The sequence below is a fragment of the Anser anser genome (assembly GCF_964211835.1).
Source record: "Anser anser genome assembly, chromosome: 2".
NCBI classification, from domain to species: Eukaryota; Metazoa; Chordata; class Aves; order Anseriformes; family Anatidae; genus Anser; species Anser anser.
In genome coordinates this window covers 84,026,892-84,045,129 of record NC_139721.1, presented here as the reverse complement: position 1 = coordinate 84,045,129, position 18,238 = coordinate 84,026,892, and the positions used below count along the sequence as shown (strand labels likewise).

Below are 18,238 nucleotides of genomic sequence, written 5' to 3'. Positions count from 1 at the left end.
TTTCCAGGAGGAGTTCTGTCTTCTTCTTTTGAAAAAGAGGTTTGGTAAGAAAAATAGAATAGACATATCTTATACAAATGTGAAATAATTTTAATATTTCCTTTCTGTCATTCCTCAACTCTTGGAGACGGAGCGATAAAAATGGTTTAGAAGAAGAAATTGCACAAAAGGTATTTCTCAAACAACATGACTACATAAAATTCAGATGCTTTCTCCTTATTATTTCTATGCTATATAAAGATAGGCATGTTAAGTTGTACATTTTAATCTAGAAATTAATTCCATGTGGGAAGAAATACTAAATACAAATATGCATGCAGAAGAGGTTTTGTTTGCTCATTAATACCAAAATTACAGCTGATAATATCTCTCATGTGAGGATCAATATGGAAACGTAGTATAGTTTCGTAAGTTATTGGGCTTATCTTACTTAATGTATTTCTCCTGGAATAAAATAAAAACTTTTCTCTTCTTCTTTTTTCCCCTAAGCGTAGGAAATTACAAGAATAATCTGGTAAAGAAACAATGCATAAAATGGTGTTGTTTTGGTGCTGATCTCCCTTTCCTGTTCTTGCATGTTGCCTGATGTTTAGCAACACTTGGGATGGCCTATAGTGTCTGCTTCTTGGCAAAAGGATCCAGCAGAAGGCTTTAGGGGCTGTGGAAGTGTAACGCAAGCCTGAAGCCTTGCGCTTGTGTGTTTTGTTTGTTTCCTTCTCCTCACACAAAGGCAAAGAGAGCATTTAGATGTATCATTAAAAACTCCTCACAGGCATTTGGGGAGTCTGCAAGGACAGTCAGTTCTGCTCTGGCAATTATTAGGCAACAGTGCATGTCAGGATCTGGATTCCTGTATTTTCATCATACCCGTAATAGTTTTATTGAAGTTTAAGGCAGATATATATGTGTCACCTGAAGTCAGATTTCTAGGTTGTTGTAAACCATATAATACCTGTGAGAAACACTCCGTAGCCAATAACTTAGGCTCAGGCGAGGATCTCAGTGAAGTAGTAATTTATTCACAATTGCAATGGCGGGCGTCCCACAAGCAGGAGCGCACCTACTGGTTCCAAAACACAGTTTATATACTTTTTGATGACAGGACCCTCCCCTGTTTCCCCACTGAGTGGGTAATCCAGGTTCACAATCTATCTGATGCTTCACAGACAATGCATGGCCTTCAGTTGCTGGCCTGTTAAATTTCAAATTTCTTTTGACTTTTTTTTTTACTGTTTGAAATGGTAATGTTTCTTCACTAATCTGACTTGACTTAACACCGTGATTTTCACCTAATTGTCCTAAGGAGTCTGGTTGTCTGCATTTTACAAGGTCACCTGCTAAGTTTTCTTATCACTGCAAGCATATCTCAATACCCCATTCCTTACCTTTAAACAATTTAACTCTGCAAAAACAACATTTTTATTCCCACATACCTACTTGTGTTTAACAGGAAATAAGCAGGTCCTGTCAAATAGGCACACTGCCTATGCTATTCTCTGAAGCATCCTCATTGTTTCTGTGATGAGACTGTGCTTGAATTTACTTTTCTCAATTTTCCATTGGGATTACTGCTATATGATTATAATAATATATTATATGCTATATATACTTTCAGATACTCTGTTTTCATTCAATTCTTCTTAAGTTTGCAACAGATTACAGGACTAATACTTCACTCTATTGCAGAAACTTTAAACTAGATTAATAATCCTGTATGCATTTGAGAATCAGCTTTGTCAATCCAAAATTTAAAAGACCTCAAGCCTTGTCATATACCACCATAAGTAGTCATAGATTTGATTAAGGTTATGGAGATATATGGTTTTATAGGATAGCAGAATCATGTTGTCTGCCTTTTTAATTTTCAGCCTTTTTACTGTGGAGTATCTACTTCCCTGCAGCCCATGGAAAAACTACATGAGCACAGATGTCAATACTACAGCCCTTGGAAGACCACAAGCAGGAGAATGTGCCATGAAGGAAGCTGTTGCCTGTTGGAAGGATCCAACCCCTATTCCCCATCCCTCTGTGCCATTCAGGAGGATAAGAGGTAGAGGAGTTGAGGGAATGTGAAGTTGAGCCTGAGAAAATGGGGGGGGAACATGGGAAGGTGTCTTATTTTCTACCTGTTTCCCACCATCCACCGTTCTATTTTTAACTGACAACAGATTAAGTTAATCTTCCCAAAGCTGAGCCTGTTTTGGCTGTGATGTTCACTGGTATGTCTTTGACACATACTTTTCCATAGTATTTTCTTCCCCTATCCTGGTGAAGAAGGGGAGTGAGACTGGCTGCGTGGGTGTCTGGCCCCTAGCCAAGGTCAACCCACCAGGGTTCCTATATGCTTTTTCTTCTAGATCCCAGTTTGTTGTTTCTATTATTTGTGTTTGAAATTAAGAAAAGCTTTTGTACAAGGAACACTTGAAAATTAGCAAAATACAATAGATTAACATAATCATAACCGAATATATCATGTTGGAAATGGTTACCTGTAACTGGAGAAATTTTAGCTTAAATGAAATCTTAAATGAAAAAATAGCTAGATAGTATAGTTGAGATACTTATTGTTCATCTAGGAAGAAAATATGCCTAGTTAAAAAAAAAATAAAATGCAATGACAGTGATAGAATAACTAGGCTGCCATTAAAATTAGTGATTAGTAGGCAAGAAAAAAAGCCCCAAGGAAATATGGAAGGCCAATGAAAGAATCTTCATTCAAATCAAGTTGAGACATTTCAAGACATTGCCTGGCATCCAGGAGTCAATACCTGACAGATATGTTTATGTACTGCAAGGCAACTTAGGGGCAGGAAGATTAGTCTTTTTGTTAGCTTCACTTCAAGGACAACTGCTCTCATGACACTGATGAATATTTGTGTCTAAATCACTAAATACAAAAGAACAGTCAACAACCATAACAATAGCAACAACAAAAACAAGAAAAAGAGCTAAGGGAAACAGAACAGGTATCATGTTGTAAGGGACAAAAAACTGAAAAATATGACACCATGTGCTCAGGTAGGATGCTTCACCTTCAGCACAATCAAAGCAACTGAGAAATACAAAGAAAATGAAAGGCACATAGACAATCCTGCAAGAGATGAAAGTGCATAATATTGTTCTAATATTTTCTTCGCATTCTTATCAATATAGTTATAAAACTAGAGATAGTTTATATCTCTATCCAGAGACTTCTTTAATCACGTATTCTAACAGATCATTGCTAACATGATACTTACATCCATTTTCCTTTGGTTCCTCCACTCCATTGCCAGTAAAATCAATTTTGGAATTTACTTTTATTCTCATTTCCCATTAAAAGATTTATATGTATTTTCATCTTCACAAGCATCACTGGCCACATTGCTACTCTAAAAGCTTCTTTTCTTCAAAGAAACAAATAAAATAACCATTACTTAGGTTGAAATAATGGAATACCATCTCAACAATTTGAAACAAAACCTCAATAAATGCCAATTGAGCAAGAAAGATGCATTTGTGGCCGTGTTTAAAAGAAGTAGAATCCAAAGGCATACGGCCAAATCTGTCTCTGAGGACTTCTTTATAATGAGATAAAGAATCAGAGCAATAATTACAGTAATTCTGATCAAAATACTTTCCAGGAAGTTTACATAACCTACTTTACAAGTAGCAATTAGAATTTAGAATGGTACCACCTGCTATTTACTCCCATCATAATTGGCCTCACCCAAAATTCTTGCAAAGAACATACAGCCATGCTGCTAGCAGCTATCCTGTTCTTATTCAGGGTTACCTGTGAAACAGGAACCTTTTATTGTCCTGCCTTTGCTTCACAAATAAATACAATCTTTTGGAGTCCGAAAGTCCCAAAATGTACAACAGCAAGAGTCCATCAATATCCATTACTTTATCAGTATGTGTGCCTGATATGGATGGTATGCCATGTTTCACTTTCATTTTCTTTCTCTCCATCTCTCTGTACCCTAAGTTAGCTGGTTATGCTTCAGTACAGCAAAACAATATAGCATAAATTGTCAGGATTTGTTATGGCTTGAGTCACTGTTATTGGTCTACAGATGATTTTTTTTTTTTTGAGTTGGATATTCCTGGAGGTAGCCAGTTATAATTTCAGGTATCAGTCTGCTACTGGAAGAGGACAACAAATAACATCTTTATGCTATCACAGTTTGGAATTTTTACTGTAAGGGAAAACAATGATGAAGCTGCAATTACATGAAAGTCCCAGCAGATTTATATTTTCTTAGAGGGTATATGTCCTGCTTCTTCAAAATGCTTTCCGGATGCTGCAGAAAAAAATGTGCTCCTCAATAACAAAATTGCTGAGATTTATAGAAATACAACAAATTGAATGTATGCAAAAGATCAGTGTTGCTTACAATTTACTTTTTTTTTGCTACAGAATGATATAGCCATTCAATGATAAAAGCTATTGATATAATACAAGACATAATATTATAGCATCAATCTTCAACTGAATGGTTATGTTTTCTTTTCATTTTATTTTTCAAATGTAACTCTTTACAATTTTTTTTTTTAATATTCTGAATGGCAAACTGCTTGGTATATGTAATGGTTCCAATATTTCAAGATAGTTTTTTCCTAAAATAAGAATTTCACTAATATTGAATATTGAATGTATTTCTTGCAGAGAAATAAGTCTCTATCTCAGTCTTTCTTCTTTCCCAATTTTAAACTCTTTCTCCACATGATCTCCCTGCTATTGCTGTAGTCCATCAAATCTTGGTATACATTTTTTCTCCAACCCAGATGAAACCACTGAAACTAAGCGAGAACTCACTCTCCTGTAAATCAAAAACAAACAAACAAACAAAACAAACAGAAATAACCAGAAAAATCCAGAGATAGCACAGGCTTCATTCATCCATTAGTCTCAGTGCTTTCCATTAAGCTGATGGCTTGGCTTCAGATTTCTGAAAGTGGATTTTAAAGAACAGTCTCTGGAAACATACAGGAAAATGTGGACGGAACAAAGAAAAAAATAACAATAGACTTACATGGATTTGAAGTCTTTATTTTTGCTATTATCTCTGTGCAGCTTAACCAGTCCTTATCTGGTCACCTAGAAGGTTATGTAAACTGGCAGCACGAATGGCAGATAATGCACTCTTAAGTTATCAGTGGACAAATAAGTGAAGTATCTGCTTCTCATCTTCGTTCATCTTGTGTTACTACAAATCTGTGTACTGGCTTTGTTCTAGGACCAAGACTAATAAATGTGTTTCTCTAACTCACCAGCTTGCTATTTGTGATCTTCTCTACTATGTGGCTTGTGGGTTTTTTTCAGGTTAGGAGTTAGGTTGGTTTGTTATTGATTATTATCAAACCTATTCCTAACCATTCCTATGTTAGGATTTGTAGGCAAACTATTTTGTTATCCATTCTTGTATTTTTTATTGAATAAACAAGGATACCTTCCGAGAGACATGTTCTGTATGTGTGGGTTGTCTTGTTTAATTAGGAATTCTGAATAAAACCCAAATGCCAATGGCTAAATAATACCTTTTATTTGTCATAGGCCATTATTCTAGGTATAAAATGACTGCAGAACAAAAACAATAATGTTGCCTAAAAAAAAAAAAAGCAAAAAACCCTCACTAATTTCATACTTCTTTCACTGTTAGAAATGCTGAATGTAAATATAAATACAAATATAAATTAATATTTTACATTTTTGTATCTTGGCTTTACATATATATATATACACACTAGATTTTCTTACCTTCAGGATGTTCTTCTTTTCTCACCCTCCCAAGAATGTCCCTCGCTGACTAGGGTAGAATCTTGTTTTCTGTGTAGGCTTCCTTGGTTTGATTGCTCTGATCTTTACATCTATCTGGAATTGTTGCCGTTCATCCCATAGTTATATCAGAGCATTCTCAGAAAGCAGCTTCTGTCTATACCCAGTCTCCAGGCTCTTATGGCAACTAGTACCTTCTCGAGCACCAGAAGAAGAAATGATTGGAAGTGGCAAAACAGTATTTTACTCTTTCCTTGGCCATATTTGCTATGATTATCTGGGTCTGCTCGAATGTTCAAGTACAGGGTGAATATGTTGCCTGAAATAAATAAATAAATAAATAAATAAATCACAGAAAGACATTCAGCCCTGTCTTCCCCTTTGCAGAGCAGCAAATATTATGAACAATCTTGTAAATGTCAACCTAAGGTGTGGAGGTCTCTCATTCTTTACACACTTATCTCTCTCTACATGACACTTGAAATCAGGTGTAGAAGAAAATTGAAAAACAAGTACATGGTGTGTCTCTCTGAGATGATTTGTAAAGAAATACTTAGCAAATTCGATTTGCTAGGTTCTGTAGAAATTGGCAGAAAAGATATAGCCATAGACAGCATTATGTCTAAAAGGATGAAAAATCCATATAACAGGTGAATTATCTGATAATAAATAAATATTAATAAATATTATTATATAAGTTTTCTTTAGTATTGGAAACAAAGATAGTATCTCTAAGCACTGACTTCTACTAACACATATTTTGATTTGAATGTGTAAGTTATATTACTCCATATAATATATAAAGGAGTAGCAGCAGTTAGTGTTTGTATGAACTTATGGTTTTGCAGTAGGAGTTCCATCACAAAGTTGTGTGGTTTTATTTTTTTTATTTTATTTTTACCTATTCAAAACAAAATATTAATTAATTTTGTAGCCTTTCTAGTGCCATTCACTGTGTAGGAGAACATAGAGGATGGATACCTGACACTTCTCAAGACAACTTAATACCAACCTATATCAACCAATCCTTGAATCATGTTCTCCTTTTTGAAGATCTTAATCTGCTAAAAAAAAAAAATCCATATTTTTTATTATTATTCAAAAAACAGACTAACCTGTGAAGATCACATCAATAACTATAATGTTTGTGATGTTATATTCTGTCCTAGGTCATACTGCTGAACTGCTTAGAATACTAACAGACAAGATAACTGAGTAGTAACCGTGTGGCTCAAAAGGCCAAATCATAAATGCTCTTATCTTGTTCTCCAAATGCACTTAATTAGTCATATAAAAAAAAAGGCAACTGAAATTTTTATTGTTGGCAGAAAAAGCTGACACAAGTCCATTATATTGCGATTATCTAGCTCACAAAATATGTAGAATATTTTTCAGAGTTTAAAGTATGTTGCTCTCAAACATCATGGAATTGCTTTTCTTTTTATCATGTTAAATTCTGACATAATATTAATATCAACCTTCTACCCCTGAGATTAATCTTTTTCTTCTGAATGGTTCTCAGTTACTAATTTGTTCAAGGTTAAAATCCAACTTGGCTCCTTTGGCACAAATGAAGAATAAATTAAGGCAGAACCTGAAAAGTGCTGCTCTTTCTAAAAGAACCGTTGATGAGGGAAAAATATATATATATATATTTTAAGTGAGTTTAATCATGGTTAAACAATCCTGGACCACCAGAATATTTGTTTAATTAAATAGAGACATAGAATGTAGCAGAGGTAATTTGTCGGGCTAAGGAAATTTAGGTGTGATTCCATTTTCTTCACACACAAAAATCTACCCTCCATCCTCTGCAGAGAATGTTAAGTACATTATTTATCCTCTTGGCATCATTGTTAGCAGTATTATCTTGTGAATTAAATCAATAAAATGTGCTGTTTAGATCATTTCACAGGGAGAAGTTGGGTGTTGCAAGAATGATGATGATCTTATTTGTACTTACTTTTGCCTTACATGGATACCACACCACTTGAAGACAAAATTTGCTTTCATGTTTTAGATTACTATTGAACTTTATAAAGGAAATCTAACCTTTACAAAGTATGAAAGTCCCAGTACAGAATCTATAGTTACTATCATTGAAAGAAGTTTAGAAATGAATTTGAAACTCAATGTTTTTTTAAAGAATAAAACTGAATTGTCTTTCTAAGTTGGTCTGAAAAGGTGATCAAAGCATTTCCAAATTTTAAATGGGTTCTCACTTCCTAAACTTTCTCTAAAATGCTCATAGATAATGCTAAAAGTTATTATTTTGGCATACTCTGTCAAGAGAATAAAAAACAAATGCCACTAAACTTAAATTCTTTGGATCTAGAATTAACTTTTGTGGTTATGGCTGAATTATTTGTATAAAACAGGATGAAGAATGTGGAACTATAAGAACAACTTCAGACTTTGCTGCTGTCACTCTGATACCTCATGAGAGCGACAGAGTCACCCAAAACAAAATCCAGTGCTGTTTTTTGTTCTCTGACAAAGTTCAGTGGTAACCGTATTTCTCTTTCTTCATGGTTCCTTTGCTATTCTATTTCAGAAAATATAGCATGAGGTCCTAAACAATTTAGGAGCAGTTCTTTTTTGTCTTGCAAAAATCCTTTGTCTTAAACATGCAGAAATTTGTAAGGGAAGAAAAGGAAGCAAATGGTAGTCATTATATTTACATGCATCTATCTATCTAACTGGATAACAAATGTTGGCTTCTCTTCCCCTTTGGGGAAGACTTCAATCTAAGACTCTCCTTAGTTAGCTCTGTCCCAGCTTCATTAGTTCATCGCATCAAATACTGGACCAAAAATTACTTTTTGAGCATTAAAAAAAGAGCAGCAATATAAGATATTTTTCCAATCAAAAATTCATGATTATCTAACTTCTCACCTCTAGGGTGTATCACACATTCCAAACACAAAAAACTTTCATGAATCTTCTTATTTCTCTATCCTCTTTAATCCACTTCAGTTTAAGAGTAGGGATACTGATCCAGTAGCGGGATAACATCACCTATATCTTTTCTGACTTTACAGTCCTCTCAGCAGTTCTGCAAAATACATGATACAGAATGTTTTTTATTCCAGAGGTGTTCATACATAGATATTCCTTTTTTTGATCAATGCAAACTTTTGAAGTCAGTACAGCTACTCTAAATCTATGTGAACACAGTAAATAGTATAATTGGACCCATTGTCTGGACACATTTTGTGCTTTTTATAACGATTAGTAAAAGGGCGCTGGTTGCACTGTATACATTATATGAAATGGATAATCAGAGGTGAAAACTGTTGAACATGTAGTGAACATTAGACTGATCTATTTTTGTATTATTTTACTACTAATTTTATTGCTAAAATAGTCAATGTTTCTATTGACCAATAAACAGCAGTAAAAAAAAAAAAATCTGAAAAATACTCATATCAGAAAAAAAATACAACTTTAAAAATTGTATTTACTTTGTCTTCATTGTTTAAAGGCCTGTAGAGACAAGAAGTTCCGTCTAAAAGAACAGGAGGTGTCCTCCCTAAACCTAGAAAGGAAGTAATATAACATGACACCAAAGTGCTTTTAAAAGGATTTGAATGTTGAAGTTATAACTGACTACTATTGGACACAGCAAGATAAAGCCTTCAGAGCAGGGGTCAAAGAATGGTGAAAGAAGGTGAATTACAGCCAGAAGAAGGGAATAGTTGAAGTACTAAGAGAGGTACATGATAGACATGTCAGTACCCTTTTTATGCCTCAGTTATTTCCTGAATGACTACTTCTTTCTGAAGACACAAATTAAATGGAAAGACTAGATTTTGGAGATGTCTTAAAGGAAAAAGTAGCAGGACTTAGTAACAGGCTAAATGTGAAAGATAAAGGATAGATAGTCTAGTATAATAATAAGTTACCTGTTAGGAGGATGAGAGGTATTAGAGGCTTATGAAATGATGGAAAAGGATGTTGAGGTAAGGACACATGAAATGGTTATTATTTGCTTCCTTCCCTCTAAAACAGGTTCAGAGAGCACTAAGATGGCACTCACGGCCATGGGGACAGGGATGAGGATGGGGATAGGAATGGGGATGGGAATGGAAATGAGCCATGGGCAGGGCAGGGCAGGGCTGTGGGGAGCTGGAGCCCAGCCCTGCTGTAGTAGTTGTAGTAGCAGTAGTAGTAGTAGTAATTTGGAGGAGCCCAGGCAGGGCCAGTAAGGCCTGGCAGTTCCCTCAGGGCCATTAAGTCTTTTCTGTGATAATAATTTGAATTTAAAAAATAAATTATAATAATATTGGAAATTTCATTAGGTTTTGGAACATTTCCTCCCCCTGTATCTAATTTTATTCTTCTTGTAAGCCGGAATGTTGCTGATTGCATGGGTATACTATAATTTAGCCTGTAAAGCTGTCATAGCAGGCAATATCTGCTGTAGTTTTAACCTCTAAAGAATCAGAAGCAAACTATACATTATTCACTTTGGTAAAACTTTCTGGAACATAGACCTTTTCTACAGCTTTTAAGAATTTTTTTTTTTTCACTACAGACTACTCTTGTCTCCTGTATCTGCTTAAGGAAAGCAGAATAACCAAACAGACTTTTTTCTGGGTGTTTCAAATATCTTATTTTAGTTCAATTGGAAACAGGAAGCCCAGGGTTGTAGAGAAGTAATAAATGATGAAAGAGATTTAAAATATGTAGACAAACATTATTCCTTCTTGAATTCTTGAAAGACTGAACCTTTTCCACCACCACTACCACCATCTTTCTCTGGTGTTTTTTCTTACATGCATATTAAGTAGATTTTCTGCTGGATCTTACTTTTTGTTGGGCTCAGAAAAAAAGTAGTAAAATAGGAAACCCTAAAATAACCTCGTTGTTACAGTCATGTCATAGATCTCAGTAAAAGAATTTATAAACAGTAGTTTTACCAAAAATTCTGAAGACTTGAAATGACCTGTTTCAGAAATATACATAATTTTTGCCAGAGAATCCTGAGAATTAAGAATAAATAAATAAATAGACATTTAAAGGGTTTGGAAGCCTTTTTGTTCATAAATTATTATTTTTATTTTTTTTTTTGGGTGGGGGGGAGGGCAGGGGGAAGTGGGAGAATTGGAGAATTAAACAAAATAAACAATGTTTGTTATAGGATTTACCAAATGATTTTGTTCTAGCTTTGGTTTTGACTTGATTTGGCAAAGAAAAATAAAGGGAAATTTATTCCTTAGCATTACTGTTAGAAAGAAGCTGGAAAAATAATGACTTGGAAATTTTTTTTTTTTTTTTTTAGATATATCCTGAATGCAGCATTACAGCTACAGGAACTTATTTTGCTGAAATAATAATTGTTTTTTTTTTTTTTTTTTTTCTCTGTGGTCTCCTTCACAGTACATTTCTATTTTTTTTCTGCCCTTTTTCTGTCATTTCTTTGGAGGAGGTGAAAGTATGTCTCAAATATTCATGAATAAAATTATTATTCAACAGTCTACTCATAGAAAAGTTTTGTTTATTAAGCACCAGACAGAGCTGAGCAGGTAAAAATGTGGAAGACTAGTTTTTTAATGACTGTTATATTTACTCCATATATCTGTTGTTTCTGTCTATACAGAAATTTATCCTTCTTGAAAGTGAATAGAAAAATTAATGCATGGAAAACTGATAAGAAATCCTGTAAACACTATTACTGTGTGACTGAAAATTGTCAAAAGCAGGAAAAGATGTGATTTTGGGATCAGGAAAGTGAGCAGTGAATGCCTAACTGTTGGGTATTTCCTAAGATAGATGAGTGCCCATATGAAGGCTAGCATGAGATTGAAACAAATAGTAATTTTAAAATCATAGTTCATATTCACTTTAGATTTGATCAGGTTTTTTGCTGGTAAGGGAAGGGTGTTTGCCTGATCTATGTCTTTCAATCAAGGGAGTGTAGTAAAATAATAAGAAATCGGATCCTTGCACCTCAACAGCTCTTGAAAACTTTTAGTAATTTTCTTGAAAGAGCTGACTTCAGGTTCTTCAAGCACAGTTTAAAAAGATCTTTCTGGACAATAACCTGTTAGCAGACAATTTGATAAAGAAGCTTTACCATCTGCTACCAGTAACCTTCCTGCAACTTCCCTTTATCAGACCTCCTACAGTAAGCAGTTAAATCTGGTAATTGTTGGGATGAAGGAGTTAAATGCTGTCAAAATTAGTGTTGACGTTAAGATTATAAAGCCTATTGTAATATTTTAGGTTTAACGTACTATAATAGCTGTGTGATTGTTACCATCTTTGTATAACACCTGAGCCAAGAAGGACCAATTGGATAAACACTATTCTGATCCAGGAAAGATTTGACCCTGGGCACATCTAAAAGTGAATAAAAGCCTGTCTCTTATTCTCTTTCTTTTATTCCTGTGTGAGTTATCTCATTAATCCAATGTTGACTAGATTGACATAATAGAAAAAGGCATTTTTTTCCTGTACAATAAAATGCTGTAACTGAGTGCAGTGTGTATCCTGCTTAGTACTGCATGAGTGCTGAGCACTTGATGAGCTCATATCTTGTTTCCTGAAAGAAGAAAAATAAATAAATAAAATAAAATAAATAAATAAAATAAAATAAATAAAAATAAAATAAATAAAATAAAATAAAATAAAATTAAAATAAAATAAAATAAAAAATAAAATAAAATAAAATAAAATAAAATAAAATAAAATAAAATAAAATAAAATAAAATAAATGAAAGGCTGGCCTCATGGCTGGCCTAGTGGCTGTAAAAACAGCCACTAAAGGCAGTCCAGTTCACAGAATATTATTAGGGATTGGGCACATATAACGAGGGCAAGTGTAGAATCCTGCATCTGGGCAAGAAGAACTCCAGACTCTTTCACCAACCATCCCAAGGCCTTGAAGTCTTTCTTCATCCCCCTCAGACTACGGCACGCAGCTTCCTCCCCACCTATCTGGAAGATCAGTAGCGGGCAGTAGTCTGTCTAGCGCACCAGGCTGGGGAATGTCCTGTTGATATCCCTGATCCGGGCTCCAGGTAGACTGCAGACTTCCCTTCGATGAGGGTCAACTCTTCATATAGGGCCCTCTGTTCCTCTCAGAAGGGAATCTCCTAGTACAATTACCCTTCTTTCTCTCTTTTTGGTGGCAATCTTGAGGTGTGGTGTCAGCTGCCTCTTCTGATGTGACCTCATAGGGGGGCCTTCCACCACATCCTCACCTAACTCTCCTTCAAGATCCAGTAGCTCAAACCTATTACGGAGGGGCACCTGGGGAAGCGAGGTAGGGAGGGAAGGGGGTTGCCTGTGATGCCAAAGTGGGTCTCACTTCCAACCCTACGTGTCATTTTGGTCCCCTCCCTCTGCCCGATAGCAACAGGGCAGGGGCTCCACCACCCTCTAGGGACATACCCCCAGCACCCTTCCCTATGGCGCACCAGAGAGTTACTCCACCAGTCAATCTCCTGCTCACATGCCCTGATATTCCTTAGTCTCTCCACTTCTTCCTTGAGCTCAGCAACCATGGTGAGCAGACCTTCCACCTGAGAACTGGCAGTCTCCCTGCTGCCCTCCCCTAGCAGTGGCAGGCTCAGGCACTCCCTACAGCCAGAGGCCTGAACAGCCACGTCTCTGGTAAGGCCCTTCGTCTGGGTCACCACAGCCTTTTTGGAGTGAGCTTTCTGCCCGGTGGACACCATGGTATGTGGGTGATCTCGCAGACTGCCAAGAGTTGGTGCAGAGCTCCTGCGCCCTGCCATGCCAGCTGTACACCAGTGCGCACGCGGTGATGGCCCCTCCCTGCTTGTAGTGGGCACCATGTGTCTCCGCCCTCCCGGAGGCTTTTTCTAGGCAGAGGGTGTGGGCGCAGACGCTGTTGCCCTGGCAGCGCCCACTCTCAGGGCCTCTCCCATTAGCCTCTCTCAGGAGAGCTGGCAGGTGCGGCCTGGTCATGCTGCTGTTCCGGGCCACCTCTGGTGAAGCAAGGGCCAGAAATCCCCCTGTAACTCATGGTTGGGTGCTGCGGCTGCAGCTGGGCCAGCTCCAAGGTGGTCAACCTTGACTTCTGTTAATATATTGCAATATATTGGGAATTGCTTCTAACAGGTGTCACTGTATACTTCCACTGTAAAGTACTGTGTTGTAGACATTACTCTTGCTCTTGATTAAGTGGGGGATGATCAGGGAGAGAAAGGTGTAGGTTATGCAAAGGAAAAGCTTCTGATTTGGAAGAACAGTCTTTATCCAAGCACAGTGACTGTAGTTTCTCCTAGGATTTTTATTTTTATTTTTTTTTTATGCAAAGAGAACTTGGTAGAGCTGCTAAAGCTAGGCAAGCTAATGGACCTTTATTTGGTGCTGCAGTTTGAATCCTTTGCTCTGCCACAGTCTTCTTTCACTTCCAGTTTGAATGATGGATTTCCCTATAAGAAAACAATGTCTCTGAACTAATTAGATCACCTTCACATACTAATAGCTTTGTCTCATGGAGGTGAAAACTGGAAGAAATATACGGCCTAAGGTATAAAAGTAGAGTACTTGAGTACTGAAGCTCTTTTTTTCCTGCTCTGTGGGAGACAAAAGCACTTGGGATGTTTGTCATACTTTGATATGCTTTGATATAAAAAGAGATCATTGATAAAAACATTTAGTTGGTTATTATTACACTAACCTTGACCTTGACCTAGGAAGATCTGGTGTTGCTGACTTTTAGGGTTCAATGCATAGCTTTTTGTTTGTTTGTTTGTTTGTCTGTTGTTTGTTTTGCTTCTGTAAGCCTTTTTAAAAGGTGTGATAGTTGACCTTTGGCAGAAGTATGAACACTAATAGCTTACTCTGATAATATTATTCTGTAAATTTCAGGAACCTAAGGGTAATTTTTTTGTTGTTTGTTTTCTTTTTGTTTGTTTGTTTTTCCTGTTCTGCCAGTTATAATTTGGCACAGTAAGTTTAGTGTACTGAGTTACAATTTTTAATAGTATCTAGAAGACATGAGCTGTTTGAGAAAATTATTTTTATTGTTACAAAAGAACATGTATTTATGTTGTATGTCTCTTTTTTGAAGAAATATGTGAAAATGTTCCTCATCTTGATTGAACATAGCAGGATAGCCCCCTCACTAGGGGCTGCAGCTGTATTCACCATGCATTTCATGCACATCCATAGGAACCTTATATATTTTCAAAACTGCTATCTGTAAGATTCATTATGATTCACAGGGATGATTGTGCTTTCAAATTATTATTGCATTAAAAAAGTATATATAATAATAATTGGTCTACAAACTGTCCAACAGTTGCAGTGACTGTAATAACAACATGAATTCGGCGAATGGACATATGGTTATGTTCAATTAATTACTTGAGCATTGGACTGTGCTGTATACATGTAGAGAGTTTAGGACATGTTGTCACTGCAGATGCTGTCATAGAGACAAAAGTAGTGAGTTAACTTTAGGGAAGCATATTGCTGATTTAGGAGTGTAATGGCCCCTGAAAAACTCATTCATAAGTGTTATATACTGTTGACATAATAGCACAGGTTCAGGAACATTTTCCTTAATTGCCTTTTCTCATTGTTGACAGGTTTTGTTTTCTCAAACAAAATCAAGAAAAAAAAGGTCTATTATCCCAAAATAAGGTGGGTAGAAAGCTTTTGCTAATTTTATAAAACATACTGTTTTATTCAGATATGCTTGTAGTGGTAGGTAAGACATTTGATTTCAGAATTGCTATCAGAAGAATTAGTGGGCTGTCAAGCTCTAGGAGGTTGATGATATATTCTCTAGAACTGGTTGAATTGTTTCCCTGTGAAAATAAATTATCTAAGCAATTACGCCTTTTTATTCTGTTAGACAATTGTTTATCAAATGGGCTTCATGCCTTAAATGTGATTTTTATGCATAACTGTAGTCTGAATAGTTTAGATAGCAGTTTGCAGTCTTGGGGGGTATATGTGAATTGTCCACTGACTGTATTTTATCCATTATTTGTGGTGTGTAATTGGTTTCATCAGATGTTTTGTTATTGATTATTTGACTGTTTAGGAGAACTGTGTAACTGACAGTTTTTAAGCAGTGCAATAACAAATTAAAAGTTAAAATAATTACAGCACTTCTAAAGATAGTATCCAGTTGTCAGGATTTCCAGAGCCAGTGCAACTTTCAGAAAGCAAGTGTACTTCTTGTCAGAAATTCCTGGTGCACCTGATGGTCTATTTTGGATGAAACATTGTTAATTAATCTGCTTTCCTTCTTATTTTCTTTTCCGTGAAAAAATCTATCAAAGTAGAGAGTATCAGTTTCAGACATTTTGCTTGGATCCACCTGTTTTGTTCCTGAAATTCTTTACATTGAGACAGCATAAGCAGCCACTGCAGAGGTACACTGTCTCCCTGTATATCTCATTGTGCTTTGTTTGGGAATAATATTTCCTTAGAGCTTCCTTGTCCGGTGACGATCCTGGAATGAATACAGGCTAATGCTTTCTGGTATGGCAATTTCACGTTACTATTAGAGAACACTTTGTGAAGAGTGGACTCCAGTATAAGGCAATTTCAATTTTGCATTTTTATAAAGACCATCTAAATATTGCAAGGGTTGTTCAACCAAGCAACTGATGGGACTAATAGTCTATTTTTTTTTTCCTAGATCTAGATTTAATTTACATATTGTGTCATGCAGCAACAGATACTCTGTTTAAAAAGTTTTAGTCATGAAACAGTTAATAAGGATGAGAAAGGAGTAGTTTATGACATACTAAAGCTTTCATTTAAAAAACACTAGATAGAACCCGTTTATAGAAATTCAATGTATTACAAATGACAGGGTCAGTTTTAAAACAGAAAACAGACTGGGAAAGAGAATAAAGGATAAATTATCATCCACTAGGAGATGACAATATCTTTTTTTTGTTTTGTTTTCTTGACAAATTTTCATTCAGAAGCAAATGGGTTACACTCATCAAGTAAAAGTTTTCATTGAATTATTTTTCTCTCAGGCAGCTGTAATATGATACAGGGAGAAACAAACAGCCTTTTCACCAAAAGACAAATAATTCAAACACATTAGCACTTCACTGAGTAGCCTGCACTTATTCATGACTATTTGATATTGTGTCAGAGGGAGATGGCTCCCCAGACTGATCACTGAAAATTTCTGTTAATGGTTTTCTTTACTCCATCAGTCACCTGGTAATTTCATCTCTTGGGAAACTCCTCCCAACGCAAATGCTACAGTCTTCTGGAGAGCAAAAGTAGTGTCATGGCCAGAGAGTTAATATGGGACTTGAGTAACTAGGTTAAGCTTCTAGCTCCATCCATTTTAACCCTGAGCATAGAGCTCACAGGGTTTTTGTTTATTGTGTTTGTTTTCCTACTATTTCCAACGGAAAGATTTCAAAAACATTTCAACTTCTTTGAATAATTCTTATTCGTTTGGTGTAAGTACATTGGAAAAAGGATCCCATATATGCTGCATTCCCTAAACACTGAAATAATGTGACTCATATTCTTATTGCTATATATAAATATTCAGAAATATAGATATACAGCAGAGGAAGTGAATAGCTGTTTATACATTGAGAAGGAACTTTTTTGTTTCTTTCTTTCTTTTTTTTTTTTTTTAAGGAAGCAAACCAGTTATTTGTGAAACAAATATTTGCAATTCCTTAGTCATGATTGTATGCTGATTTTTAAAAGGACATCCAGTCAGTCCAAAACACCTCTGGTTCTATTCTTTTTTTAAAGCAGTAGGGTTTAACATTTGAAGGGAATGGATAAGAGAAGAAAATCATTGCTTTAGAACAATGAGTTAGGACAATTGCTTTAGGACAATTCCTTCCTCTACTTTGATTTTCTCATATTTTTGCAGCTACTAGATGCAAAGGTAAGCCTTGTTGTGGGTTGACCTGTGCTGGCTGACAGAAGCCCACCCAGCCGCTCTCTCACTTTCCCTCCACAACAGGATGGAGAGAAAGTAAGATGGAAAAGCTCATGGGTTGAGGTAGGGACAGGGGGATCACTCACCAGTTACTATCAGGGGCAAAAGAGATGGGGAAGATCAATTTAATTTATTGAAATTAAAAATACAGTAAGATTGTGAAAACAAAAACAAAACTAAAAAACCTTCTTCCCAGGCCCAGCCTCAGGCCTCCATCTCCTACACCTCTCCCTCCTGCCCCTGAACAGTACAGGGGGCACAAGGGCTGGGGCCAGTCCCTAACAACCCCTCTCTGCCACTCCTCCCTCAGGACACCTCTCTCCTGCTAACAATGGCCACCCAACAGGCAGCAGTCCTTCGAAAACTGCTCCAGCATGGGTCCTTTCTATGTGGTGCAATCCTTCCAGAAAAGACTGCTCTAGTGTGGTGTGGGTTCCCAATAGGCTGCAGTTCCTGCCAGGAACCTGCTGTCCACCATGAAATCATGAGCCTTCCACAGGCTGCAGCGTGGAGATCTGCTCTGCCATTGGACCCACGGGCTGCAGGGGGACAGC

At 36.3% G+C, this 18,238-nt stretch overlaps 1 protein-coding gene across 2 annotated transcripts in view; it reads left to right on the top strand.

The window, feature by feature from the left end:
* LOC310894935 (uncharacterized protein) overlaps positions 1-18,238 on the top strand; it is a 184,318-nt gene that overhangs the window by 5,747 nt on the left and 160,333 nt on the right. The window contains exons 2-4 of one of the 2 annotated variants that reach the window (XM_083825615.1): positions 8-39; positions 128-170; positions 1,869-2,050. In XM_083825615.1, the coding sequence (XP_083681741.1) occupies positions 8-39; positions 128-170; positions 1,869-2,050 (257 nt within the window). Of the gene's footprint in view, positions 1-7; positions 45-127; positions 171-1,868; positions 6,010-18,238 lie in introns of those variants that run through there. The other variant, XR_014580302.1, reaches the window with a different exon arrangement.